At 53.8% G+C, this 25,802-nt stretch overlaps 9 protein-coding genes across 9 annotated transcripts; 5 read left to right on the top strand and 4 right to left on the bottom strand.

The window, feature by feature from the left end:
- Positions 1-1,760: 1,760 nt before the first annotated feature.
- AB675_7054 (Smr domain-containing protein C11H11.03c) lies at positions 1,761-2,601 on the top strand (the record flags this gene model as incomplete). Its single annotated transcript, XM_018147392.1, has 2 exons — positions 1,761-1,824; positions 1,907-2,601. The coding sequence occupies 2 exons, from the start codon at positions 1,761-1,763 to the stop codon at positions 2,599-2,601; spliced, it is 759 nt and encodes a 252-aa protein (XP_018003497.1).
- A 4,167-nt stretch (positions 2,602-6,768) lies between these two features.
- AB675_7052 (uncharacterized protein) lies at positions 6,769-7,692 on the top strand (the record flags this gene model as incomplete). Its single annotated transcript, XM_018147391.1, has 1 exon — positions 6,769-7,692. The coding sequence occupies one exon, from the start codon at positions 6,769-6,771 to the stop codon at positions 7,690-7,692; it is 924 nt and encodes a 307-aa protein (XP_018003572.1).
- Positions 7,693-8,463: 771 nt separating this feature from the next.
- AB675_7051 (Glycosylphosphatidylinositol anchor biosynthesis protein 11) lies at positions 8,464-9,540 on the bottom strand (the record flags this gene model as incomplete). The annotated part of the gene is made up of 1 exon (XM_018147390.1): positions 8,464-9,540. One exon carries the CDS (start codon positions 9,538-9,540, stop codon positions 8,464-8,466), a length of 1,077 nt encoding a protein of 358 aa, XP_018003372.1.
- A 676-nt stretch (positions 9,541-10,216) lies between these two features.
- AB675_7050 (uncharacterized protein) lies at positions 10,217-11,967 on the bottom strand (the record flags this gene model as incomplete). Its single annotated transcript, XM_018147389.1, has 2 exons — positions 10,217-11,509; positions 11,563-11,967. 2 exons carry the CDS (start codon positions 11,965-11,967, stop codon positions 10,217-10,219), a joined length of 1,698 nt encoding a protein of 565 aa, XP_018003440.1.
- Positions 11,968-13,889: 1,922 nt separating this feature from the next.
- Positions 13,890-16,387, bottom strand: AB675_7049 (DNA polymerase alpha-associated DNA helicase A; the record flags this gene model as incomplete). Its single annotated transcript, XM_018147387.1, has 3 exons — positions 13,890-13,980; positions 14,039-15,709; positions 15,771-16,387. The coding sequence occupies 3 exons, from the start codon at positions 16,385-16,387 to the stop codon at positions 13,890-13,892; spliced, it is 2,379 nt and encodes a 792-aa protein (XP_018003118.1).
- Positions 16,388-16,769: 382 nt separating this feature from the next.
- Positions 16,770-17,354, bottom strand: AB675_7048 (Ubiquitin-conjugating enzyme E2 16; the record flags this gene model as incomplete). The annotated part of the gene is made up of 1 exon (XM_018147386.1): positions 16,770-17,354. The coding sequence occupies one exon, from the start codon at positions 17,352-17,354 to the stop codon at positions 16,770-16,772; it is 585 nt and encodes a 194-aa protein (XP_018003568.1).
- A 373-nt stretch (positions 17,355-17,727) lies between these two features.
- On the top strand, positions 17,728-18,975 carry AB675_7047 (Endonuclease III-like protein; the record flags this gene model as incomplete). Its single annotated transcript, XM_018147385.1, has 1 exon — positions 17,728-18,975. The coding sequence occupies one exon, from the start codon at positions 17,728-17,730 to the stop codon at positions 18,973-18,975; it is 1,248 nt and encodes a 415-aa protein (XP_018003517.1).
- A 698-nt stretch (positions 18,976-19,673) lies between these two features.
- AB675_7046 (putative transporter) lies at positions 19,674-21,516 on the top strand (the record flags this gene model as incomplete). The annotated part of the gene is made up of 7 exons (XM_018147384.1): positions 19,674-19,912; positions 19,968-20,371; positions 20,420-20,697; positions 20,751-21,026; positions 21,076-21,120; positions 21,169-21,410; positions 21,486-21,516. The coding sequence occupies 7 exons, from the start codon at positions 19,674-19,676 to the stop codon at positions 21,514-21,516; spliced, it is 1,515 nt and encodes a 504-aa protein (XP_018003132.1).
- Positions 21,517-22,303: 787 nt separating this feature from the next.
- Positions 22,304-24,169, top strand: AB675_7045 (uncharacterized protein; the record flags this gene model as incomplete). Its single annotated transcript, XM_018147383.1, has 4 exons — positions 22,304-22,500; positions 23,148-23,195; positions 23,245-23,283; positions 23,335-24,169. The coding sequence occupies 4 exons, from the start codon at positions 22,304-22,306 to the stop codon at positions 24,167-24,169; spliced, it is 1,119 nt and encodes a 372-aa protein (XP_018003179.1).
- Between the last annotated feature and the right edge of the window lie 1,633 nt (positions 24,170-25,802).

Here is a 25,802-nt window from a genome sequence, read left to right as displayed (position 1 = left end):
AGTGACTGCCTATGACCGCCCATACCCGATCAGGTTTACAGCTAGAACAATGCATGAATCGCATTCCTTCGTAATTCATCATTGCTTGCGGATTCTATGTGCCAGAATGTTAGACGAAATACATTGTGGATGCCATAGAGCGATCATCCCAACTGCCGTGTGGACAATGTCACGATGTACGGAATGAAAGAGCGTGGGGAGGGCTTCTGAGACGACCCTTCCGTCGATCCATCTGATCTACCCACTGCAGCGATAGAATTCCGCGCCTACGCTCTTTGTTCGGATGGGCTGAGCGTAGATCAAGCAAACAACTTCTGCACCAGGCGATACGTCCTGTGCAACTCGAACAGAACCCCTGACTAACGCCTTGTATGCTCGCTGATCGCAAGTATGGCGGGCTAGTGTCTCGAAAACCTCACCGTCAAGTGATCCGGAATCTGCAGTTTCAAGTTTCCTATCCCACTATCGTTTTGCCCCCTGTCAAATCTCGAGCTGCGCTGGAGCACTTGATATTGGCAGCCACTTTCCTCGTCCACCTATCAAATAGACAGGCTTGACGAAATCATTCCAGAAGTCCTATGGAAGCATTCCCTCGAGTCGCCATGTCGTTTGCTCTCGACCTCAATCTTGCAGCGTTGCAGTACCAGTCTCAGAGAGACCACCAAGCCCGACATATCGAGCTTCAACAGGGACACAGGCATGAAGGGGATCGACGCTGGGATCATGGATCAGCAGTCCGACACTTTCGACAGTGGCTCAAATTCACCGAAACTGTTCGCTTAGTGACACCACTCCCGAACCTGATACACTGCTCAATGAGTTGAGCAAAGTCTCGTCGCTGCCATGACAGTGGCTTCGAAGAAGCCGCAGTATGCGTGAATCGTGATACTCGTCACTGTGCGTCAAGCCCGCAGCGGCTTGCTGAAGCTTCTGCTCGAAGTTGCGCCACTGTCGAGCTGCCGCGATTCCGTCAGAAGTTTGACAGCTGCCAAGTCTCGATTCTTGGTTCATCTCACTGCTCATTTCGCTATCAACCTGGTTCTGACTGCTGTCTCCTATGTTGCACACAAAGTGCTCCTACCACCCTTAGATCGAAGTCACATACCTTCGAGATACAGCCTCACGGCTGATATGTCCGTAGCTGAAAATGGACTCGAGGCAACCTCTGAAGGTTCGACCTTCCCCAATGACCCAAAATTCAAATACCTAGGTATTCTGACAGAGGGGTTGCTGTCTGCATCTGCCAATTCGGTTACTCCTTCTGGATGAGGCTGAACATCAAGAAGTCACCAAAGCCGATCCTGTCCATTTCGCAGAGCCTCCTGCCAAAACCCATTGCTTCGGGTCGCGCTTGCACTCCAAAGCCGCCAAGCGATCGTACCTGACGTTCGTGTGTTCCCGCATCGATGTCGCTAAAGCGGAGATCTGCCACTATCATCACTTGAATTGCTCTTGAGCCTACGCACAAACCTCGTTAGCTGTGTCAACCTCTCCTGACAGACATGCCGTTGACAAATGCCGACGCACCACAATGCAATCGATGTGATTCATTCTCATGGACGATGGACTTGACCATCACCAAAAGTCAAAAGGCCTGATCATGTCGGGATCGGCGCTAAGCGCAGTGGGACAGCTCAGCTGCCAACTCCAACCTTGTTCGCGAAATCATTGAAGCTGACCACATTTCTTGTCCTTTTGCTTTTGTCGCACTCTCCTTGAACAGACTTACAGGCGACAGCCTCTCCTGTCCTTCATTCAAGATGGCGTCCTACGAGATGGAACGCGGCATGAACCACGGCGGCATGAAGCACGTCGGTGGTCGGCGTAAGTAACAACCTTGCAGCACAACGCTCACAAGCACAGCACCAGCTCCAAGTACCCAACAACTGACTATGTCCTCATGCAGCATTCAACCACGACCAATCTCCCGACGCCGAGCGCGAATACGACCGCCTGCGCGACCTCGCCCGCTCCGAGGCCTCCAAACGCGGCACCTGCTTCGAGCGCTCCAAAGAAGCCTACAACCGGGGCGACGGCGCCGCCGCCAAACAGCTCTCCAACGAAGGAAAATCTCACGGCGAGGCCATGGCGCGCTACAACAAGCAAGCCTCGGACTTCATCTTCCGCGAGAACAACGCAAACGGGCGTGTCGCTGGCGACACGATAGATCTGCATGGGCAGTTCGTGGAGGAGGCGGAGGATATATTGGAAGAGAGGATACGGGCGGGCCAGCAGAGAGGAGAGAGCCATCTGCATGTTATTGTGGGCAAGGGGAATCATAGTCCGCATCATATTCAAAAGATTAAGCCTAGAGTGGAGCAGGTTTGTCAGGAGTTGGGGCTGCAGTATAGGACCGAGGCGAATGAGGGGAGGATATATGTCGATCTCACAGGTGGTAACGCGCCTATGCCACCGCAGCATGGTGGTATGGGGCCTGGGTATGGTGGTGGACAACAGCATGGCGGGCAGCAGCACGGAGGACAAGGGCAGTACCATGGTGGGCAGGGACAGCAGCATGGTGGTGGACAACAGGACTATCAGCAAGAGATGAAGTTGCTGAAGAAGATATTCTTCGCACTGCGGCGGCTGTTGTGTAGGTAGAGCGAAATATGGTCTGCTTCTTGATACCCTTGGAAAGTTTTGTGGATAGAATCTGAACTGAATGTACACATTCATCCCGGACTCTCGGTGTTTCGCTTCTCGTGTTCGCAACGACTGTGCGTACCATTGAAAGATTGCCGATAGCAACAGGCTCGGGACCAGTGGCACTGTCAGCATCGCCACCGAAGCACAGCCAGCGTGTTGTCGGCGTGAAAGGGGTTCTCAGAGCCTCATTGTATCGTAGGACGGAGGCCCAGCCAATGGCAGCGAGGCCGCCTTTTGGGTGGAGTCGTAGGAAACGTAAATTCTGCCTCATCCTGACCGCGACCCAGAGCTTCTCGTTATCGTGGAGAGTAGGTACAAACTATCGCGCGTCAGGGAAAGGAGTGAATGTTGAAAGCCGAGCCAGTACAGCTGGCTCGCAATGACAGCTATGTTGCTGGGCTGTTGGCGCAGCTGGCGTTGCTGGATGGTAAGTATTGCTGGTCCAGATGCTCTGCTGACCTCGCCTGATGCTCAGGATCGTACGCCGGACGTACACTTGCTTAGAGCATCGCGTTTGATGCTACGCAGCTGCAGTGATATCTCTGACATGCACGCCGGACTGAAGGCAGGTCCAAGAAATCAGTGAAAGTCGCAGACCCGGCCTGAGCAACGAAAAAGTCTTGGCATCGACGTCGCTTCACTTGCCAGCCCCAGCATTCGCACACAGAACGGGCGACGGAGCGAAATAGCGATCAGCAAAAAAGCAAAAAGAACAAACTGTTGCCGATTCGAAGGTTGTTCTTCAGGGACTACCCACATGCTTAACCGGGATTGAGCTCTATTCCGCCGTGTTAGAAGCTCGTTTTGCACCTCTGGTGTTCGGAAGAGGGCGACCAATTTCAGGTGCTAATTGAACCGGGCATCCCATTAGGGATTGACATGTGAGGACCTGTGTCCGATTGACGGTGCAAAATCTAGTAACTCGAAAATATATCCTTTAGAAATCCAAGAGCCTTGGCGGACCCAGCCTTGCCCCGGAGCAGCTATCGCTACGTGTATCACGGCCCACCAACATCTCCCCTTATCTACGATACGGCTCGCATGCAAGGTCTCTGCTTACAGTCTACCATTGCAGATTTGACAGGCTGAGGAGGACTTCAAGGCAATACCTACTATCAAGATGGGATTTGGGAAGCAGTCATGGATTTTCACACGATGATGCAGCAAATCGATGCTGTGTGGCATAGTGTGTCGAGAGGTCTTCAAGGAGGCCTCTAAGGAGGTCTTCAAGGGGACAAGATTTGCGTGTAATCGGTTTGGTGAAATCGTCTCATTGAGGGGCTTTTCATGGTGGTTCAAGTCAATTGACGAAGTGATTCCGTTTGCTTCACGTGGGTCCGAACTTTTCGTTGCTGCAGTTGCCTCGAGTGACAGTGAATATTTCGACGAGGAGCACTCCCGCACTTCTCTTCGCACTTCGCAAATCGAATTCGAAACCCCTTTCGCTTGCGCTTCCACCACCACTACCACCACAGTTCCTGCTTCGCTTCGTTAGTATGGGCAAGCACAGCGCTCTCGCAAGCGCAAGCACGAGCGCGAGGCCAAGGCGCGTCGTGGTGCGGCTTTGCGACAGACTCGGCTGCAGACAGCGTTGGCTGGCGCGCGTGCCACGCGCAATAAGCGCAAAGCCACCCGCCAGCTCGACAAGCTCAACTTCGACGACGACGACCAAGAAGAGGAAGAGGACGATGACGATGACGATGAAGAGGAAGAAGACGATGACGATGAGGAAGAAGAAGAAGACGACGACGACGAAGACGACGACGACGACGATGCTCCTGCTCCCGTGCTGCTGCTGCCGCCACAGCCACCAAAGGACATCGACAGCAAGAAGCTGCCCGTTCTTCTCTCTCTCGTAAGTATTTGTTTCTTGTTCCGAAAACCTACCTAACGCGTTCCAGTTCTGCGGCCCCAAGGGCATCACTGGCGAGACGATGTTCCACCTCGAGAGCGTCGGCTCAATTGCCGAGATCAGGTCCCTTCTGGGCAAACACTTCTTCTGGGAGTTGACGCGCGCTGGCGCCACCCTTCCGCCTGTCCCTTCCCGCCTCAACTTCATGAGGATGAACTGCTGGGGCCCAGATCGCGAGGGTCCAATGAAAGGGGCATGGCCCATCTCTACTGTCGACGTGTACCAGCAATGGTACGACTCTCTGCTTGCCGGCTCCTGGAAGCACGGCCAATTCGCGAGGATTCAGGTGGTCGCCTTGACCGACCAGATGCTCTTCCGGGACCAGCAGAAGTACCGGGACTATCTCCAGCTTGACGAGAACCCGGCCCCATACTGGTTCGCACCGCTGCTCGAGGAGATGGAGGGCACCAAGTGGCTTTTCGATAAGCCCGTGGGGGACCCTATCGACGGCAGAGAGTGGGGAAAGGGGGAGAAGGAAGGGGAGTTGGAGGTGGAGTTGGAGGTGGAGGTGGAGGTGGAGGCGGAGGAGAATGGCCAGTAGGCAGCAGTGTTTGTAAGACCTATCTGGCGGCGAGCGGTCGGTTCGATGCCTTACACTACCGCGTCGGTCGACCCTCGCCAGGATCGCCCAGGAGGGGTGAAGGGGATTTGGGGATGTTGGGCGGAAAGGGGGAACAGCAGATGCGCTGAATCGGCGTCTTACACTACCGCGCTGGTCTTCGCATCTTGCTTTAGTACCTGTTACCCAGTAGATAGGTAGATAGCACCAAGAACCGCAAAGGTAAATGGATAATACCAAAGGAAAAGAAAGCTCGTCTTCGTGCTTCGTGATCTACGCGTCGTAGTTCATTGGGTGGATAAGAATAGAGCAGGCTGCATCCCCTCATGCATCCTGCACGACACCACGGACTTTAACGCCTATCAGCAACACACCAAACGCGGTACTTGCTAATGGGAATGCTTGAACTGGAAGCATGATTATACATGAGCTACTTAGTCACGGCAGAGGCAGTATCCGTTGCAAGCTAGTGAGCCGTGTTATCGGTCGCTTCCCAAGCAGTCCTTCCTGCCACTTATCACGCCACCAGCAGATGAGGAAGGAACAGGAATCGCCTGCTCCAACAAATCATGTTTCCGACTGGAAGTCACACCCAATACCACGTTCTACTGAGCTAAATCTCATCACTTGTTCGATGACGCTTGAGTTACTCTCGTGACTACAGAGCACGAAGCGCAGTCAGAAGTAAGTCTCACACGGCAAATACACCATTGGACAGGTGTTGAACACGATGAAGCCGCGGCCATCCCACTCCGCTACGATGCCGAACACGCAGTTCCTTAGCCTCCACCACCAACCATGCGGCTCATTGACTCCAACAGCTTAGGCTCCGTTGTCTCCGGGCCCACGGCTTCGCTTAGGATCTAACGGTGCCCTGCGAGATCCTGCTTTTCGAGATTCCCAGCCAGTGCTTTGACAAGAAGAGCTTCTGTTACATCATACAGCAATCAGCTCGGAGATGAATAGAAGGGAGAATCATCATATCGCTACGGGCGTGAGAACAATAAACCCTAACAATGCTCATAGGCACTGCCCAGGATAATCCATCCGGACTGCGAGACTGCTGCATAACAAGCTTGAAGATCTGTCTCTCGTGCCCAGCTAGGCGGCAAGCGGCAAGGCCTATCAAGGCCCTGCTTCACCACCCCTGTCCACCCAACCTCGTCATTGTCTCAAACTTTCCCACCACTTCTCTATTTTCCAAACCCCTCCACCTGCGACGTTGTCGTCGGTTGTCCGCAGGACCGCAGGCTGGTCTGAATCATGGAAACGAGCGGTAGGCCCAGAAAAAAAAGCAGGTAAGCGGATTGCATCCGTGCACATGCATGACGAAGGTTTCCTTCCTCTTCCTATCTGCTATATCGCACACATTCTACAATACTGCATCTGCGCCTCTGCTTCAGCTCAACCTGTCAACGTCGATCCTTCCATTCGTTCGTTGCACCGTTCTCGAAGTTTGACTAGCACTGCCCGGTGGTATACAGACCCGAGAATCTGTCACTCTCTTCATTTTACGAGACCTGCCTCCAGGATACTATCACCTCAAGCGAACACCGCAGCTCGATTGGTGTAGCAATTGCGCACTCGTTGTCAAGCGGGATCACGACTCTCCACTGCCCATTGGGCATATCGAGCCATAATCAACATCAGCATGCGTCCAGCAACTCTCCTCACAACGGCGTTCATGCCCCTCCTCGCACTCACCAGCCCAACACCCGTACATGAGTCCTCTCCTGCCCCGGAAGCAGAGATCCTAGCGCCCGACTGGCCATCACTCTCACAACTCCTCAATCGAGTACACCCTGGGGTTCTGCATACAGTCCTGCACTCTCTCGCTCCCAAATACCAAGATGGCGTCTTCGACGATGATCGCTCAGCCGTTGCGTCCGTCCACGCATCAGACCACATCGTCGCCACAAAGCTAGTGCATCTCGCGCTCAAGAGGCAGGACAATGGCACAGTGCCAGAGACAACACCATCGTCGACACCGACACCAACGCCCACGCCCACACCAGACAGCACTACCCCGCCAGCAGAGACAACTCCAAGCCAAACGCCCGAGACTACACCAAGCGCCAGCCCGAGCAGCACACCAACCCTCGACGCCAGCCAATCAAGCGTCATAGAATCCCAGTCAAGCGTCATCGAGTCCCAGCTCCAGAGCCAGGTCACCGCCAGCGAACAGCCTTCACCAACCACGGTCGAGATCGCACCAACAACCCCACCGAATGCTACGCCCGTGCGTACCGTTGATGGCGGCGTCGTGTTTTCAACAATCGGAGGCGGTGTCGTTACTGCGACATCAGCCCGCATCCCAGTGAGCTTCACCAAGAGCTCAAGCACGCGGATATCGGTCACGACGAACGCGGATGGCAGCGTGCAGACTTTGACGAGTGTGGTGGTCGTGAATGCACCGGTGACGGGAAGTGGTGACGCGGAGGGCGCGGCGGCGAGTGGGAGTGGGCCTGGCTTGCAGAATGTGGGTGGGCCTGGTGCGGTCGTCGTGTCACCAGTCTGGGTATGGAGCGTTGCTGTTGGTGCTGGATTGGCTGGTGTGATGGCTTTTGCTTTGTGAGCTGGATGCCACGAGAGCAGCACGGAGAGATACAAGAAGGCAATGTCTACTCAACTTGGAGAGGAATGGTCCTGCGGACAAAGGCAACGGAGCCCAAGCCAGAAGGATTGTGGAAGACGAGGAGAAAGAGCTGGACATGATCTCAAGTGGAAGGTTGGCCATGAAGCCACCGGTAACGCGATCCACGAAACACACGCAACGCACATGACATCTAATGCATCACATGGCGAAAGAGTAAAAGCTTGACCTTGGATAGAGAACACACAGCATAGCACACATACCTAGAGATTGCGCCAGCTACGATAATGTGAGGTGCAAGTTGAATATTCAATCCTCTGAAGCTTAGAAAAGGTTGTCTTGGACCATGACAATTCCACCCGACGCCCTTCTCATAACTCATCTTTCTTTCATCCAAGCCTCAAGTCCGTCCGTTGTGTAGATCATATATTATTATTCCCAAATCTTAGACCATCAAACCAACGAAGAAGCTCAAAATGGCGCCATTCAACAGCGTAGTGTCAAATGGCCCAACACGCCTCACAGCCTCTGCTAGAATAGCTACTGCTAGCGGAGGACGTAGGAGATTCTAGTCCGACTCTAGGTGCTGTCAAGAATGGTTTACTTTTTGCATTCTTGCGCTCATAGTACCGCCCAGGGGCCTATAGGCATGCCGATGCTCGGGTGCGGCGCTTGCGGTCACAGATCGTCTGACGAGCTCTGCCCTTTCGCCGCTGGTGCGCCAACCGGTACTTGACACATGAGAAACTTCGTCTATCTATCCTTCTTCCTCTCCTTCTCCTTCGGCTTCTGCTGTACCACATCATCACCTCCACCACTCGGTGTGGCTCCGGCAGTCTTGCCCGCGCTCTTCCCATCCCGCTCTCTCACCTCCACAACCCTATACTCCGTCTCACTCAAATCAATCCTCCTCCCCGTCCCCAACCCACCCATCCCCTTTCCCGTCAACACCCTCCCAACCAACCATCCCATCACAGCCCCCCACACAACTGTGATCGGCCATTCCTGCCACGCCCGATCCCAATCCAGCGCAATCGGCACCGCCCCAAACCACGCCCCTATGATCGTCCCAACACTGCTACCCCACACCCCTGCGCCATCGAAGGGGAGCCACGCGCTCACGACGTCTCGCCAGGCTGGGCCGGAGACGCCGTGTGCGTAGAATAGGGGGTAGAAGATCAGGAGGGACAAGTGGGTTGCAAGGGCGAGAGTGTGTGGAAGCAGAGACAAAGGGAGGAGCGGGGCGCCGAGGCAGTGCAGGATTATTTGGAGAGGGACGGGTGGGAGGAGGAGGGTCAAAACGAGGGAGAGCGTGGCCGGGAGGAGGCGGTGAAGGTAGGTTTGGAGGGTTGGGTCTGTCGGGTGGGTTGAGTTGGTGGAGGTGCGGAGGCCTTTTCGGCGGCCGATGGAGGATTTGCCGCTTGTGATCAGGGATGCGCTGTTGGTCTTGTCCGAGGTGTTCTTGTTGGGTGTGCTGCTTGCTGTGCTGCTGTTGCTGCTGCTGGTAGCTGATGGTGACTCGCTTACCCAACTGCCATAGCTCGGTACGCAGAGGACGCAGAAGATGGCTTGCGCGGTTGCAACGGGGATTATGTCGTATGTGAGCGTTCGTAGCGGGTCCGCGACTAGTGCGGAGGATCGCAGAAAGTATAGGGATGGTAGTAAGGCGGTGTGAATGAGCGAGTAGAGCTGCGCGGAGGGCGTATTGAGGAGGGGGATCGGGTTCGTGGTTGGCGTGAGGAGTCGTGGGCGCGAAGGAGCTGGCGCTGACGAAGGGAACGGAGCTGCGTCTGGCGGATGGACTATGTGGGCAAGCGGTGGAGGAGCCATGACTCAACGACCCGAGTGCCTGAGCCAGACAGTATGGCCGGAGGATTGAAGTTGTCGAGCGTAGATGCTCCGCCGCGGCGCACCGTGTGCCGCCTGAGCTTGCCGGAACTGCTAGCAGCAAGCCTTCATGCGACCAGCAATGCTGCGAGTAGCTGCTGGCCAGGGCTTCGAGCTCTGAGGTACAGTACAATACAGCCTCACGTGGTGACAGTGCAGTGCCTCAAATTCATCTCTCGTTGACTCTAGGAAGTTGGAGAATCGCGGGAAAGCCTTGGCGGAAAGCGCGCCTTGAGAAGGGCGGAAGAAACGATTAAGCAATCACAGTTCATCGTTGAATCAAACAGGAGAGCAGGAATGAGTGAACGACTGTTCATTACGAAGACCCGGCTCGCTCACTGCTGACCAGGTCAATCACGCTATAAGCAACGCTTATGTATGCTTCTCTTCGCTTCTCGCGACACATCCAGCTGGGTAGGATACTTCTGCTCCGGCTCCTTACTGATACATCCATTCCCTCGTCCCATCGTCATCAAGTCCAAAAACACATCGCTTTGTATATTATGCAAAAGGGTATATAAGTAAACAAAAAGCATTGTGCCGGCGCAGCCGTTGCTTAACGAACGCTTAGAATCAGAAAGGAATCGCCTCTGCCGTGTTGTAGTGAGGCCGTTTGTGGTCAATTTACGCCAATCAATGGCGACGACCGTTGCTGATGTGCTTGTTCGAATGTGAACTTCGTGTCTTGCGGTGTCTCGTAGACTTCGTCGTAGTAGTCGGATTCGACATCGCTCATGCTGAATCGTGACTGCTCGGGTTGCTGATTCTCCTTGTTCGGGAATGGTGGTGACCTTCGGAGCGTCCTTTGCGTGTTGGGTGTATCGTGTGTACCGGGTTGGTTCGGCGTTATTGGATAGCCGACTTGCCGGATTTCGGCATAGATAGGTTGTCTGAGAGCTTCGAGCTCTTTCTGGAGGTCGTTGACCTGTGCTTCGAGCTGTCTCCGGGAGTTTTGTTCTCGTCGGAGAATTTCCATCAGCTTGTCGAATTGATCGACTGTGATGCGCACTGGCGAAGGCGGCGAGCCGCCCGAGCGGCGATGTGCTGTGAGTGGACGGATCGTTGTTGCCTTGCTTGTGCGATCAGGCACGTATGCCTGCTCGTTCTCTGACTCGGGCACAGGCGAGTGGTCTGGTGAGCTCAGAAATGATGTTGGCTCGAGACTCGACGATGACATGCCAGAGTCTGTCTCCGGGAACAAATCGTGTATTGATCTCCGCTTGAGTGGCATCTTAGGTGGAGGCGCTGATTTGACATCCCTGCCCTGCAATTTCTCGATGGCATACTCAAAGTCAATCATCTTCACCTCGAGCGTGTTCACTCGATCTTCGAGTGTCGCATCCTTGCCTTCCCGCTCGTTCAGCCCGAAATCGAACGTCTGAAGTGTCGTTATTTTGGTTGATGGCTCCGTTTCCGACATCGTCGATTGTGTCACATCATCTCGTTGATCCTCCTGGTAGGACTGGTTTGTTGGTAAGGGGTTGTCGACAACACTCTGCCTCCAAAATGCGATATCTGACTCTCGGTCTCGAACGCCTGCGTTGCGAAACCTGATCTCTGAAATCATCTTGTTGAGAGCATCTGCACTTCTCGATCGACGTTTGTAGTGTCGCAGGTCGAGCTCCTGCCGTTGCCGTGATCGAGCAATAAGATCATTGTCTTTTGGCTCGGCTAGTATTTGCGCCATCTCATCGGTAATGACAAGGCTAGGCAGTGTATTCCGACGACGATGTTGTATTGGTGGTGACGGCCTGTGTTGTTCATCCTCGTCCCCAGCCGGGTTGTAATTTTGATTGAAGCCATGGGAACCTAGGGCACTTTCCCGTATGACACTGCCGGTCGGCTGAGATGGAATTCGTGTGACCACAGGAGTCCTCGGGCCTTCCGCGATCGCTGTCAAATTTCCGGGGTCCTGGACGTCAGTCAGTATTGCGTCGCGCCTTCCCAATTGAGAAGTAAACATACACTGCGATGGTAGGGCCCTCGGTCCTGCTCGACGCTGGGCCGCCCTCGTTTGCTACCAAACATGCGCCTTAGCGTCGCCCGGAACCCAGTATTCTTCCTTTGGTTGATCGACTCCTTGGAAGGTACACTGGACATTGAGCTGGCCATGAACGAAGGACCCATTGAGGCGCGACCAGCGTCACCTGGACCAAGGTTGCCAGTACTGTAGTGTCGGCCCCTTTGCGTGTCGGCAGTCGATGTCTTGATCGGCCAGTCGCTATTCGGTCTGTAGGAAGTAGAAGCGTCCTGGTCGTGGGGTATGGGATCAGAGATCTTTATCTCCCCGCGCCGTATGGCCGCCCCTGTTGTAGATGATCGAAGTAAGGAGCCATTGGAGTATCGGCTCTGCTCTGGTGGGGAAGACATGGCTACCAGGGAGCGCGCACGAATGTAGGCGAGTTGCAGCCCTTCTCAGTCAGGACTATTGCAAAGATGTGCAGAAGGGCATCTTTGTAGACGCGATGCGGCCCCGGACGCAATTGCAGGACGTGCACTCGTTCCACAGCAGTTCGCAATTATGACCGCGGAGCCGCTGCCAGGAATGTGCCGGAATAGGACGCTCTGACAGAACTTCAATCCAGTCCTGATGGAAATATACCAGCGGGTAAGGCGCCGACCTGACTTAAGAGCCCGCCAACGAAATGAACGGAAGGATCGCTCAGAGCTGTTGCATCGGGTCGGCTCTGATCGAGGAATGTGTACAAAGATAGACTCTCGGCGCTGTAAGCAGAGCCGGCAAAGGCGATTAGATCAATGTATAAGCGACGTGGAGGCCTGAGGTGAACTCCTGATCAGAATAGTAAGGCGTACGATGCGTCGGAAGGCCACACATGCATCGAGGAGTGCAAGAAGACGAATGTTCAGTGTTCAATCGATTTCGCAGACAATGATATTGTGGTCTTAGAGGTCATGCAGAGAAGAGGGGCATTGGACTGAAAACGTGTGCCTCGCAATCAGGTTTCTTGCAGGGATTGAACGGCCCGAGAAGAAGCAGAGTGAGGACGTGGAGTCGTCCAAGGAGCCAGGATTGTCCAGGAACAGCAATCGCAGACTCCGGCAAGATGTGTACGGAAGGCTCGTCAGGCAAGGGACTGCATGTTGGCAGTTTCATCGCCATGAATCAAACCTAGATCTGGTTGGAGGCGGGCAATAGCACGTAAGACGACGACAAGCGAAGCTCGACGGCAAGACAGGCGAGTGAGATGGTGTGCTTCAGTATCGTTAACCGATGCCGAAAGTAGAGCAGTGGCGACATAGTTCATCTTGATGCGGCAGCGACCTTGCAATGCTATTGATACAAATTTTCCGAATCAAATATCGTGATTCATTGCGCAAGAACAAATGAGCTTGCAAAGTGACATGAATGGTGTCCGAGGTTGTGGAAGATCGCGAACTTTCCCAGGGGTCCATCTTCACCTAGAGTCTTTCTAGCTCGAACGCTACCAACGGTCAATTGCGCCCCCATGGCGGACGCGGCTTCTGAGTGGTGGGCGACCTTGTCACCGGTCCTTCTGGAAGGGTTGCTCAGCTGCTGATACTTTTCGTTGATCCTGCAGATTACTTGCACCGCCTTGACTCGTGAGAAGGTTTCCGAGGTCTTTGTCCTTACATTTTAGACTGGTTGCTTCGAGGCAATGCACCGAAGCATTGCGCAGCAGAAGAAACTTTTTGACAGCATTCATTTGCACTTGTGGAGTGCTAGAAGTTCGAACTTCGTACTCGGGCTGCGGCGAGCCCATCAAAGACCCGGGGAACTCGCGGTGAATGGTTACTCGAGACCATGATCCCAGTCAATGCGTCATGCACCTGGTTTTCTCGGGCATGCAAGTCATCATCCGGGAAAACATATGGGTTTCACCAAGGAACAAGTCTGCAGCTTGAGACGCGCTCTTGACGCGTGGAATAGGGGGCAGAATTCGGAGCACAGTTTTCATCTCCATTCAAGTTGATGGCGTGCCAGTGCTGTGCCTTGCAGCACACTGTCGATATAGTCGTCGCATGCTCGCTCAGTCTTACGATGACAGCTTTGAAGCATGCGGAGGGGCCATTCGCAGTTCGCAGATGCGAGTCGCTTGGCGGGCTATACCGACGAGCCCGCCAAGAAAGATCCTGCCTCGATTCCAGATCTCTAAGCTCACCTGCTTGTACTTTTGTTATCTGTTGCAATATCGAAGCGATTGCCGAAACACACTCAGCCGCAGCATCTAGAAGCTCTCGAGCCGCAGATCGAGGCAACCTCTTCCTTCAAGTGTGTGTAAGTGGAATGATTCTGATCTTGTGGCCGCGCCTCAGCTCAGCTCGAGCTCATCTAAGCTTGGATACCGCAGGTCAGCGTTATCTTCGAGGTGCTTCATCCACCTTTTGAGGAACGGTGAGCCTCTGTACAGCCATTGGTCAGTATCTGCAAAGCATCAAATCAGCAGGTACATTGGCTTACCTCGACACTGTTTCCGAGTCACCAATCACACACAGATGCCTTCTTGGTCGAGTCATCGCCACTAGCATGAATGTCAGTTGCTGCTCGCCAGCTTCCCGTCGTTTGAGTGCATGCTCACCGTTGAGGCGTCTCTTCTCTCCAAGGAAGCCCACTTCATGCTCTGGATTACTCCTTACGAGACTCACGATGACAGCCTCCTTTTCTCTTCCTTGGAACCCATCAACACTGCCCATCTCAATGCCAGGGTAGGTCTCTCGCAGCATTCCACTAATGACGGCAAGTTGCGCATTGTAAGGTGTGATGACTGCAATGTCTTCATCCCCGATGCCAGCAGCAATCAGGTTCTGCACATGCATCTTCACCACTGCGGCTTCCATCTCATTGCTCTTGCTGTCGCCGAGCAACACACTTTTCTTGGCCTTGCCGTCTGTGGCGCCGTCCTCCGTCTTCTCTGGGAAGTCGCCACCTTGCGTGTCGTAGAACACTAGCGGCTCTCGTGTATCCTCTGTGTCTTCGACATCATACTCAAGATCTCTGAGCAGGCGCGCTTCCACGCCAGTAGCTGCTTGCAATTCACCGTCGTACAACTCGTCGCTTGGGAAGCGCATAATCCGCTCGTGCATCCGATACTGCACATTGAGCAGGCGCTTGATGTCGTTCCCATAGAGACTCAGCAGACGGTCGAACATCGTGGTCTCTAGCGACCAGCTTTTGCACTTCTTGACGACAGCATCTTCTATCGCCAACTTCCTCAGCTCCTCTTCTAAGGCCTTGATTCTTTTCTTCTCTTCTGCTTTGTCAATCTCGCCGTCCTTTCCCTTAATAGTGGGCGGTAGCTGAAGGTGATCGCCTGCCAACACTAGCTTGCTAACCTCGCCAGCCATGACGACCGGTATCCAGCACTGTGGCTCTACCGCTTGTGCTGCCTCATCTACAACAACGACATCGAACTTCTTCCCACCAGCAGCACCGCCAACGTCCCTCCCGCCAGCCCCATGAAGCGTGCTGACCACGACCCCACAGCCCTGTACTACTTCTCTTACTACCCTTCCTTCCCGCTCTCGGTACTCTCGTCTCAGCTCCCTCACCTCGCCCCAGACTTTCCCTCGCTCGCCCTTGCCTTTGATCTTTCCACTGCGCACCTCCTTCACTCGCTCTTCGATCTCTTTGCCAACGTCTTTTACCAGTCCTCTCTGCTCACTCTGATCACTCAGCACTTCTAGACTCCGTCCGAGCACACTCGGCAGCAAGCGCGCTGGGTGACCGACTCTGACGACATTTGTCTTCGGTGAGGTCGCTGTGAGTCGCTCGACGATGTTGTCTACGGAGATATTACTAGGCCCGCACACTAGCACACGCTTGCCCTGGTCGAGATATTGCAGAATCAGCTCAATCAGAGTGTAGGTCTTGCCGGTTCCGGGTGGACCGTGGATTAGAGCGATGTCGGGCGCTGCTAAGGCGAACTGTATGGCGGCTTTTTGGGAAGGGTTGAGGTTCGGGTTGTGGAATGTGATGTTCTTGGCCTCTGGAGAATTGAGGTCTGGTGGGGTGGGTGTCTCGAGACCGAACAAGATGCGCTGAAGCGGCGTATATGACTCGGGAGGAGTCTTGAGCAGGGTCGTGAGAGTCTGTGTCATTCGGCGATTTGGAATGTCATTCGCGAGTTTGACCCTGGTGCAAAATGTCAGCAAAGATGCCCCAAGGGAGCGGGCAAAGTTATTAGAGCACGTACAGCCATAGCCTTCCATCACCCAATCCGTCCACACCACTATCGCCGTCGTCATCCTTGCCGCCCCTTTTGCCAAGCGCAACCTCAACTTTCCGCTCCCCAGTCTTGACCACAACACCTTCCACGCCCTCCTTCTCCTCGCCCTTTCCATCTTTCCCTCCTTTCCGCCTTCCGCCCTCTTTCACCCTCTCCGCCAGCCGCACCACATCTCCGACTCCGATGCCATGCTCCGGCAGCCTTCCCTCAGCACTCGCATCTGCAGTAGCTGGGTCTAGACCTAAGCTTAGAACTGTTCGTCCGCCTAGGCCGGTGCGCGTGGCTGTGATGCAGAGGTTCAGCAGGGCCAGGCCGGCGCGGGCGAGGACGGCGGGTGGAGTAGAAGAGAGCAGAAGTGTAGTTTGGGAGAGCTCGACGGCGAGCTCGAGGTTGAGGAGGGAGAGAAGGGTGTGGATGTAGGCGGCTGGTGGGATTGGTGTTGAGGATTTTGGTGGCTTTGACGGTCTCGAACTTTTGAGGTTGGGTTTGGGCTTCGTGCGTGTTGGTAGAGTCGTCTCGTTTGATGTCGACTCGGCCTTTGGAGAAATTTCCGCTGGCTCTGGCCGCTCCTGAGATTCTGGCATGGTCTTTCAATATGGTAGGTTCATGGTACGGCGAACCAGCGTCTCTGTAGCCAAAAATCTTCCTGGACGTGTGAGGCTGTCGGCCCGGTAAGGTCACGGATTACTGGGTATGATGATACAAAGCAGTCAGAGGTCCACCAAACTTTCATGAGACCATCGATGGGAGTATTGGTGCAGATGGAAAAGGTGTTGAAGTTTGCCTTGCCTTGAGTCATGTAAATATATTTGCCTGATCCGATTGCCTGATTTCATTGCCTTTCACTTGCTAACACTACAATCATACATGTCACGCTGAACGCTCATAAGATCTGTCACGAGATCTGCCACGACGTCTGTCGCCACCGGCTGGCAGCTTTCGCTCAGCCCAGTCCTTCTGTGGTTGTCAAACCTCGAGATGTCCTCCAGATCCTGGCGACTTCTCTGATATCCAACCTGCCCGGCCCTCACCCTGCCATCGCTTTTCACCCGTCCAGAATCTGACGAGGCCCTCTGCGCCAACCTTGTCGCCTTCTCGATACAGGTTGCTGATGTCGACATTCAACGGACTGTCTAGACCCGGATCGTTCAGCAGCTGCTGTATTGCGCCCATCGTGCTTGCTAATGTGTATGTTGGGGCCCAGTGTTCGGACGTCAACAGCGTCAAACAGATTTCTCCGCTCTTGAAGTCCACATTTGGATGGCAGATGGGTGTCTTGAAATGTATTTTGGGAGGCTGGTTCGGATAGCTGGAGGGCACCTCAATCTCTAGCAGCCACAGTCCTCCAGCGTATGGTGACGATGGGTCGCGCGAACCTTTTAGGACTGCTTCCCAGGTGAAAATGTCTTCGTCGGAGGCAGGTCCAAGATGCAGGAATGCGTCTGAGGGCGCCTCCCGTAGATCGGTCAACTCATGGGTAAGTCGCTTCAAGGCGGAGCCGGAGCTGGATTTCGAGGATGACTTCGCACTGCGGGAGGTCTTAGAGGACATCGCGGAAACTAGACCGATGTGTTGTGAGATGTAAAGGTTGTATCGGCTGTATCGCAGAGAAAACTTGTGTCTGTAGCAAGAGATAGCGAAGCGTGAGCAGGTGCAATGCACGATGACAACGACCAGCCACCGGGAAAGCCCCAGGCATCGTAACCCTATCGTTGGGCCTCGGCACGCCTAAACCCCAAGCAGTTGCAGTTGAAGCTTGACCCCTGAAGCGAATCTGGGGTTTCTGCAGGGTCCAAGATCCAGATCGCGACGCGAGGAATTTGAGGAGTCGAGTTCTTTCTCTTCTGACTGCGAGCTCTTCAGTCAGACTCAGCAGCAGCTTCACGTATCACATATCAGGAGGTACCTACCAGCAGTAGTGGCCATGCGAGCTTCAAAGCTTTCGCAAGACACCACCAGGATCTTCAATGCATTATCTGGGAATGCTCGTATCGGCTCGAGGAGGACGACCAGAAGTTCGAAAAGGATATCGACGTTCGCCCTCGGCCACGATGGCACGGTTGAGGTGAACGAGGAAGATGCAGATCTGTTAGACACCCCATCAAGCACTGCGGGGGACATCGAAGACGGCCTGAACACACCTCCTCCTTCGAATCGCAAGCGGAAACGAGGGAGTGAGTCGCCACCGTCGACACCAATAGTCAAGGTCAGCAAGATTACGACGATCAAGACAGAACTTAGTCCGCCATCACTTGAGGCTATACCGGCGGCAGACACGCCACGGCAGAAAGCCAAGCCAAAGATACCCGCAAAGCGGAAGTTACAGGATGATGGCACATACGCTTATACAGCGCCATCGAACTGGTCTGAGATCTACTCTATCGTCAAAGCCCAGCGAGAGCGGAATCCTACAGCACCAGTGGACACTATGGGATGCGAAGACCTGTACTGGACGTCTTCACCTCCAGCGCAGAAGCGCTATCACACCCTGGTAGCCCTTATGCTATCATCACAGACCAAGGACACGGTCACGGCGGCCGCGATGCAGCGTCTGCACACGGAGCTGAACCCAGTTGCGCCATTCACAGAAGCTGGTCTGCCGAGAAATTCCTCACTAACCGTAGAGAACATAATCGCGGCCACGCCACAACATCTCGACAGCCTCATCTCGAAGGTCGGCTTTCACAATAACAAGACACGCTTCCTCAAACTTACTGCCGAAACGCTCAGGGACCAATTTGACTCAGATGTCCCCGACACACTCGAGGGCCTGGTCTCGCTGCCCGGAGTCGGGCCAAAGATGGCGTTCCTCTGCCTATCCGGAGCCTGGGGAAAGGACATTGGCATCGGAGTGGACGTCCATGTCCATCGTATCACCAACCTTTGGGGTTGGCACAATACGAAGTCACCCGAGGAGACTCGCATGTGGCTCGAAGGCTGGCTACCGAAGGACAAATGGCACGAGATCAACAAGATGCTGGTTGGGCTGGGCCAGTTGACGTGTCTACCTATCGGTAGGCGTTGCGGCGAGTGTGACCTGCAAGGAACCGGTCTCTGCAAGAGCGAAGTACGCGGCTGGAAGCCAAGTCCGAGGAAGCTCAAAGTAAAGATCGAGAGCGAGGAAAAGAAAATGGTTGTGAAGTACGAGAACATGGGCGGCGACAGAGGCTGATCATGCTATATGAGGGCAATGCCAGGTCTCGAATTTTCACGCCATCTTACCATATCTGACACTTCATGGTGTGCGTTGCTTGTAAAAGTGTCCATAATGCACCAGGAGCGTTTGGCGAAGCTGATATCCAGCAGTCCTTGCGATGGGCTGTCATTCTCTGGCTCGCGCACTTTCGTCAGGAGCCACTCGGTTACAGGCTGAATGCTACAAAATTCTTGTTCCGACATAGGCATCGATCTGTCAATCAAAGATCGATGGTGAAGCAAACACAAGCCCCCGCTTCTCCTACGTGCCAAGATATGAAGTCATTCCAAGCTCCAGCGGCACAGCTTATTCCGTCACAAGCAAACCCCGAGCGCGGCTTATTTCTCTTCAACGCTCCCGCGTTGGACTCATCTGACCACTGACAGCCCCGGACTCACTGCCTACCGGTGGCTTGCTTCCCCAGAAGCCCTTAAATGTGATTCCCCAATCTTGGGCAAAAGCCCTCGGCAGTCGACAGATCCCCCAATCCTACGCATCTCCGGCTTTGACAACCCATGAATTGAGCACCACGCTAAGGTGAGAGTATGACGATGGTGACAGGATCCCGGCTACGCACGATTGCAATAAAATGGGCGGCTCATTCTCGTCAAGTCTCAGGCCTTCTGATGTCTGTTCGCCTCGCAACGTGATACTCCCTGCGATAGTCTTGCAAGATGACTGAAAAGCAAGCCCCACCGAATAGATCAGAGTCCTCCCTGACAGAGGTTGGTTCTGAACGCGCTCGTACAACGCAGCCTGCCGAAAAGGAGCCCGCTCACATCGAGCAACAACCAGAGATCGATCCTGTGCTGAGCAAAAGAATCACCAGAAAATGCGACCTTCACATCATTCCCTGGCTCTTTGGCATATGGCTGTTCGCTTTCATCGATCGTTCTAATATCGGTAATGCTAGGTTAGTTGCAAGCATAAGACGCACCGCACTGCGAGATTGATCTGACGCCGTACAGAATCGATGGGCTCACCGAAGACCTGAAGCTCACAGGAACGGACTTCAATGTTGCCCTGGTCGTTTTCTATGTCCCATACATATTGGTGGATGTTCCTTCGAACTGGATCGTGAAGCACTTCAAGGCAGGTCGCTACTTGCCCTTCCTGATCACCAGCTGGGGAGTGGTCAGCACTTTTCTGGGATTCACGAAGTCCTATGGTGGTCTTGTTGCCGCAAGGTTCTTCCTGGGTCTGTGTGAAGGAGGTCTCCTCGGCGGAATGATTGTGTATCTGGCTATGTTCTATCGTCGGACGGAAATGCTGTACCGAATTGGACTGTTCTACTGCGCAGCTCCGCTCTCTGGCGCCTTCGGTGGCCTCTTAGCAACTGGACTAGCCAAGATCAATACTGGAGGATATGATGGTCAGTACCGATGCGGGATTGTATGGATTGCGTCTAACATGAACGCAGGTTGGCCTTGGATCTTCTTCATCGAGGGCGTGATCACAGTCTGCTTCGGAATATTATGCTTCCTCTTCATGCCGAACACCCCAGCCGATGCCATATTCTTCACAGAAGAGGAGAGATCCATGGCTCAGGTCCGCATGATGCACGACGCACATGGCAGCACGAAGCACTCGGATGTCAACAACGAGAAGTTTGATTGGCACTGGGTCCGCATGGCGTTGTTAAGCCCCAACACCATGTTCTGCTCCCTGGCCTGGTTCTTCCTGTTGGTTCCGCTTTATGTGAGGTTACGCAGATGATTCAGATGGGTTCATAATTTGCTGACGATGGGCAGAGCTTCTCCCTGTTCCTCCCCACGATCATCAAGGCGTTAGGGTACTCGGCAACCAAGGCGCAGCTGTTTTCGGTACCTCCAAATATGTGCGCATTCGTTTGTGTTCTCATCACGGCCGGGCTTTCCGATCGTCTTCGGGCGCGTGGACCATTCATGATCGGCGGCGCCATCGTCGCCATTGCGGGGTACATCATGCTTCTGGTAGCGAGCAAGCCTGCGGTCCGATACGGCGGGACATTCCTTGTTGCTAGCGGTGTCTTCACTGGATCTCCCATGGTACAACTCGCCTAACATTGCTGTGATACTGTGCTGACCGGTTCTGCAGGTGATGGGATGGCTGTCGAACAACACAGCTCCACACTTCGTACGGGTAAGTCAAGGAACACCGTCACGCTAGAATAGACTGACAAGGTCGAAGGCGACGGCAAGCGGCTTTCAGATCGCATTCGCAAACTGTGCAGCATTCATCGCCACGTTCACTTACCTGCAGAAAGATGGACCAGATTACAAGCTCGGCCACAGTCTCAATATTGGGGCATTGGTGCTTTGTATCATTACCGTGGCGGCGGGCATCTTCTACTGCCGATGGGAGAATGCGAAACGAGATCGCGGAGAAAGGGACCATCGTCTGACCGACGAAGATGAGTCACGATTAGGGCAGTAAGTGCATCCAGATCCAGTGTCTCTTCGTATCTCCGCATTTGCAATCTCGACGGTGCTGATCTACATGCCTAGCCGACATCCCAACTTCCGCTATGCCATCTAAGAGTTGCTCAATGTGGCATAGTTGAGGGCCTCCTCAACGGACAAATGAGCATAAATAGTACCACTGGCAATCTGATTCTTCACCGCAGAAATGTCAGTCAAGTTTTGCGCCTTCTCAGACCGAGACAATCCCGATTCGTGACGAAGAGCAGGTTCGAAGCGCATTGTCGTGCACGATTGCTGATCACTGTTGTGGGACTCATTTGTTACCACAATGCATTGTAAGCTCTATTCAATGAGGTCATCACCGTTGCACTTGCCAGGTCGGTGTTCTCATTGTACGAGCTCCTTCATGTCGCACGAGTTTCGGCTCCGCGCATCGGAGCCCAGCCAACGACATTCTGAAGCTATACAGAACCGACCGGAGTAGTAGCTGGGGTGCATGGAAGCTATTACACCACAGCAGAAAAGTCTTCATCAGCAGACACAGATTTGCACAATGCGGACCTGCAGCTCTAGACGGGTAGTATGAATGTTTGATTGAATCCGCCTTCGAGCTCGCGCTAAGACAAGGTCCGGCTTTCGGAAAATTCGAATAACAACCACGCATCCTAGCCACGTTTACTGCAAGTTTGAGACACTGGACAACGGCGTTGTAGGACTCCAGCCCGCACCATGTACTCCCGCAAAGCACTCCACGCTGCACTTCAGCCAACAATAAGCGACAACAGGTGAATGTCCTGCTAACACACCAGCCTCATCCTCGATTCATTGCATATGCGGCCGAGGCGTTGTGCGCCCTTCTCCAGCTTCTCATCAGTTGTCCAGCCTTTTGCTGTGGCACCAAGATGCGCATTGCACTCAGCACTAGCCACAACAGCATCAACAATGCTTCCAACTATAGCCACGTTTCCATCGAAGATCCGCAGCAATCCCAGTACCAAGGACCAGGATCCAGCTTCACCAACATTGGTCCTATTGCCAACAACAATCGGAAGCTCGACGAGGTGAACTTGGAATGCAATGCAACACGAGGCAGGAACATGTTTGTTGTGCCTCGTTACCTTTCTCATGCTGTGTAAAGCCAGCACCCAGCGCATTCGGCTATCGATTATGGTGTCGATGGCTGAGCGGTGGTATAAAGGATGGAAGTCCAGTAGTACTTCTAAAACTTCCGTTTCCACCAGCAAGACCTACAACATTCGTTTGCTGCATTCGAGTGAGCTTTGTCACTCGCTACGGGTCTCCTCCGCAATGCTTTGCTTGGCTATAGCCTTTTCATGGTCGCCGATGCTAATCCTCTACTGCCTCGAGGCACGTGGAGCGACTACGGTGGCGGCACCTCGTCGACGGAAGTTGCTGGGTGCACTGGTGGCTCGACAACGATATATGTCACTTCGATTTCAACGCTCTCGCCAGTTGCAGGTGGCTCTGTTACAACAATAAGCGCTCCCGTCGGGCCTACAAGCTGCCCAGTGGCCCCTCCTTCACCTGCGTCGACCATCACTGTACCAGGAAAGCCTTCAGAATGCCCATCAGTGCCCGCCGGCGGATCAGTCACAACCATTACAGTTTCTGGCGTACCTCCAAGTTGTCCCTCTAGCACTCCTGTGGCTCCCTGTACAGGCTCTACCACGTGAGACTACCCGGATGATCTAAGCTTGTCGCTAGCAGCCTCTAACGCTCGGACAGGACCATTACTGCACCTCCACTCACCGTTACCAGTGTAGGGCCCGGCAGGTAGGCAATCTGGTCCGTTCTAACTCCGCTCGCCGCTGATTTCGTGCAGCGTCACTACCGCAACTGTTTCTGGCCCAGGCTCTACGGCGTAGGTCCCAACTTGCCTCTGAAAAGTCTCCCTCTGTTGACATACACTTAGGACCCTCACTTCGACTATCTACGCCACTAAAACCGCGTATGCCACCACGACCGCGTATGCTACGACGACAGCATACGCTACCACAACTGCGTATGTTCCAACAACCGCATATGCTACGACGACAGCATACGCTACCACAACTGCGTATGTTCCAACAACCGCATATGCTACGACGACCGTGTATGCTACTAAAACTGCGTACGCTACCACAACCGCATACGCTACGACGACTGCATATGCTATGACGACCGCCTATGCTATGACGACCGCCTATGTTCCAACAACCGCGTACGCCACAACGACCGCATATGCTACAACTACCGTCTACGCTACTAAAACTGCGTACGCCACCACAACTACATACGCTACGACGACCGCATATGCCACGACGACCGCGTACGCCACGACGACCGTGTACGCCACGACCACCGCGTACGCCACGACGACCGCGTACGCAACCACTACGGCCTACGCCACCACGACCACCACGCTTCCAGCTGCAACAGTAACGAAAGTCACCACCTTGGCGCCCTCAACTATCTACACAACCACCACACTTTATGTCACCACAACAGCGACACTCCCAGCTTCCACAGTGACAAAACTCACAACTACTACTCTATACTCGACAGCGTACTCGACACTGGCACCTTCAACGACGACTCTCTACTCGACGGCCTATTCCACGGCTTATACCACAATCTATTCGACAGCGGTCAGCACCATCACATCAACTTCAGTCTCCACCGTAGTCAGTACCAGCGTCTCAGTCTCTACTACCACGGCTGCTTGCACCGGGTGGTCTGATCATAGTGGGAAGGGTCGCTGGTTCTAGGCACTGATCGGCGGATCAAAAGGACAATTGACACTGCGGTGGCAGAAGGGAAAAGTAATGAAAATGGGACATCAATCTAACGAGCCACACGACAGCATTTCAATTCTTAGGAAAGAAAAAGGCAAAATCAAAAAGACCAGCAGATTACATATGCGGACGGAGGAAATCAGAGAACATGTGGTGTTGCATATTTCAAGTCGCGAGAGATCACGAGATCTCTTTTCGTAATACTTTGCATACTCATGAAGATATAACGATCTGAATGACATCGTACGTCAAGCGATCCTCAATAGGACAAAAGTTCTCCGTAGCCAGAATCCCTAGTAGCCCAGGCCACGTCCTGACCTCACTATCCGAGGACGCAGCCCTTTCATTCCCGAGAATCTTTCCAGGATACGTTGCGCCAGTGGCCAGTGTTGCAGCTAACGCCTCAGATGCAGACAGTTGACCTCAATTCATCAAGATTTGGGTTTGTTGTGGGAAACAAGGCAACCAGGAGCCCAGGCTCACACGCTAACGCTTTCTGTCCTAGCGTGTTATCAGTTTAGAACGCAACTCCAATGCACTGCACCTGCCTCCTGACACTGTACAAGCTCACCGGGTGCTTGCCTGAAGTCTCATAGAATCCGTCCATCGCCTGTCGTCCGTCACATCCCGCTTCGATCTCGACGCTCACCATGTCATATTCGGACAGGCTACTTGAGCATTGTCCTAGTCTTGGGAAATGCTCAAATCTGTCTCCTGGGCCTTGCGGCACACAGATCGACTTTTCGCTGGAGATGCCAACGAAGCGGTGCATCTGACAGATGGCCATCAGTCGTCCGAGGTCGGCCGACCACAGCACGGCGGCCAGCTCGACGGCGAGCTTCACCAGCTTGGGACGCCACTCCATTGGCAGGCCTTTGCAAGCTGCTCCGAGGCTCGTCATTGCTCGATGTCCCGAAGTGACGAGCGAAGCAGTCTTCGGCGGACGATGCGTTCAGTGCTGACCCAGTTGACTCATGAAAACCAGCAGCATAACGACATTTGCGGTGTGCTTGCCGCTTCGAAGCAGATGAGAAATCTCTTGAGAGCTCGGCAGCCTTGCGTTTCGTGAGCTTCACCTCGGCGGCTCTTATGGCTCTAAAGAACCTCAGACATACAGCTTGTCCACGCCCGTCATCAGAGCGTCGGTGATTGAGAGCTTGTCTGAAGGACAGCCATGTCCAGCTTGCTCTACAGTTCGATGTTTACCATCTGCTTTATGGATCGTTCATCCAGCGCTCTGGCATGATGCGAGGTCTGAACACTGTCGAATATGGCGAAAGGACGTTACATGATCTAGAAGCTGTCGTCTGTTCTGTGTCTGGGGGGACGTCTGGAAAATCGATGCTGCAAGCTGAGTTGACACCAGTGGTCGATCAGCCACTGAAGCAGTCAGGTGAGCAAAGATCAAAGGCATGTTCTGCTCTTCTAACTCATGTGTCCTACGTCTGGTTAACTTGTTGTGGCTAGAGCGCCAGGCATAGTCTTCCCCCACAATGATTTAACTTGAGCTTTCTCTAATACATTTGTTTCCATGCCTGGTATCGAGTCCTCACACCTTTGCAACTGCACCATTCACAATCTGGGACCAGTCTGCTTTGTGCCATTC

This window comes from Cyphellophora attinorum (assembly GCF_001299255.1).
Source record: "Cyphellophora attinorum strain CBS 131958 chromosome Unknown Contig5, whole genome shotgun sequence".
Lineage (NCBI taxonomy): Eukaryota > Fungi > Ascomycota > Eurotiomycetes > Chaetothyriales > Cyphellophoraceae > Cyphellophora > Cyphellophora attinorum.
This window is presented reverse-complemented; position numbering and strand designations above follow the sequence as displayed.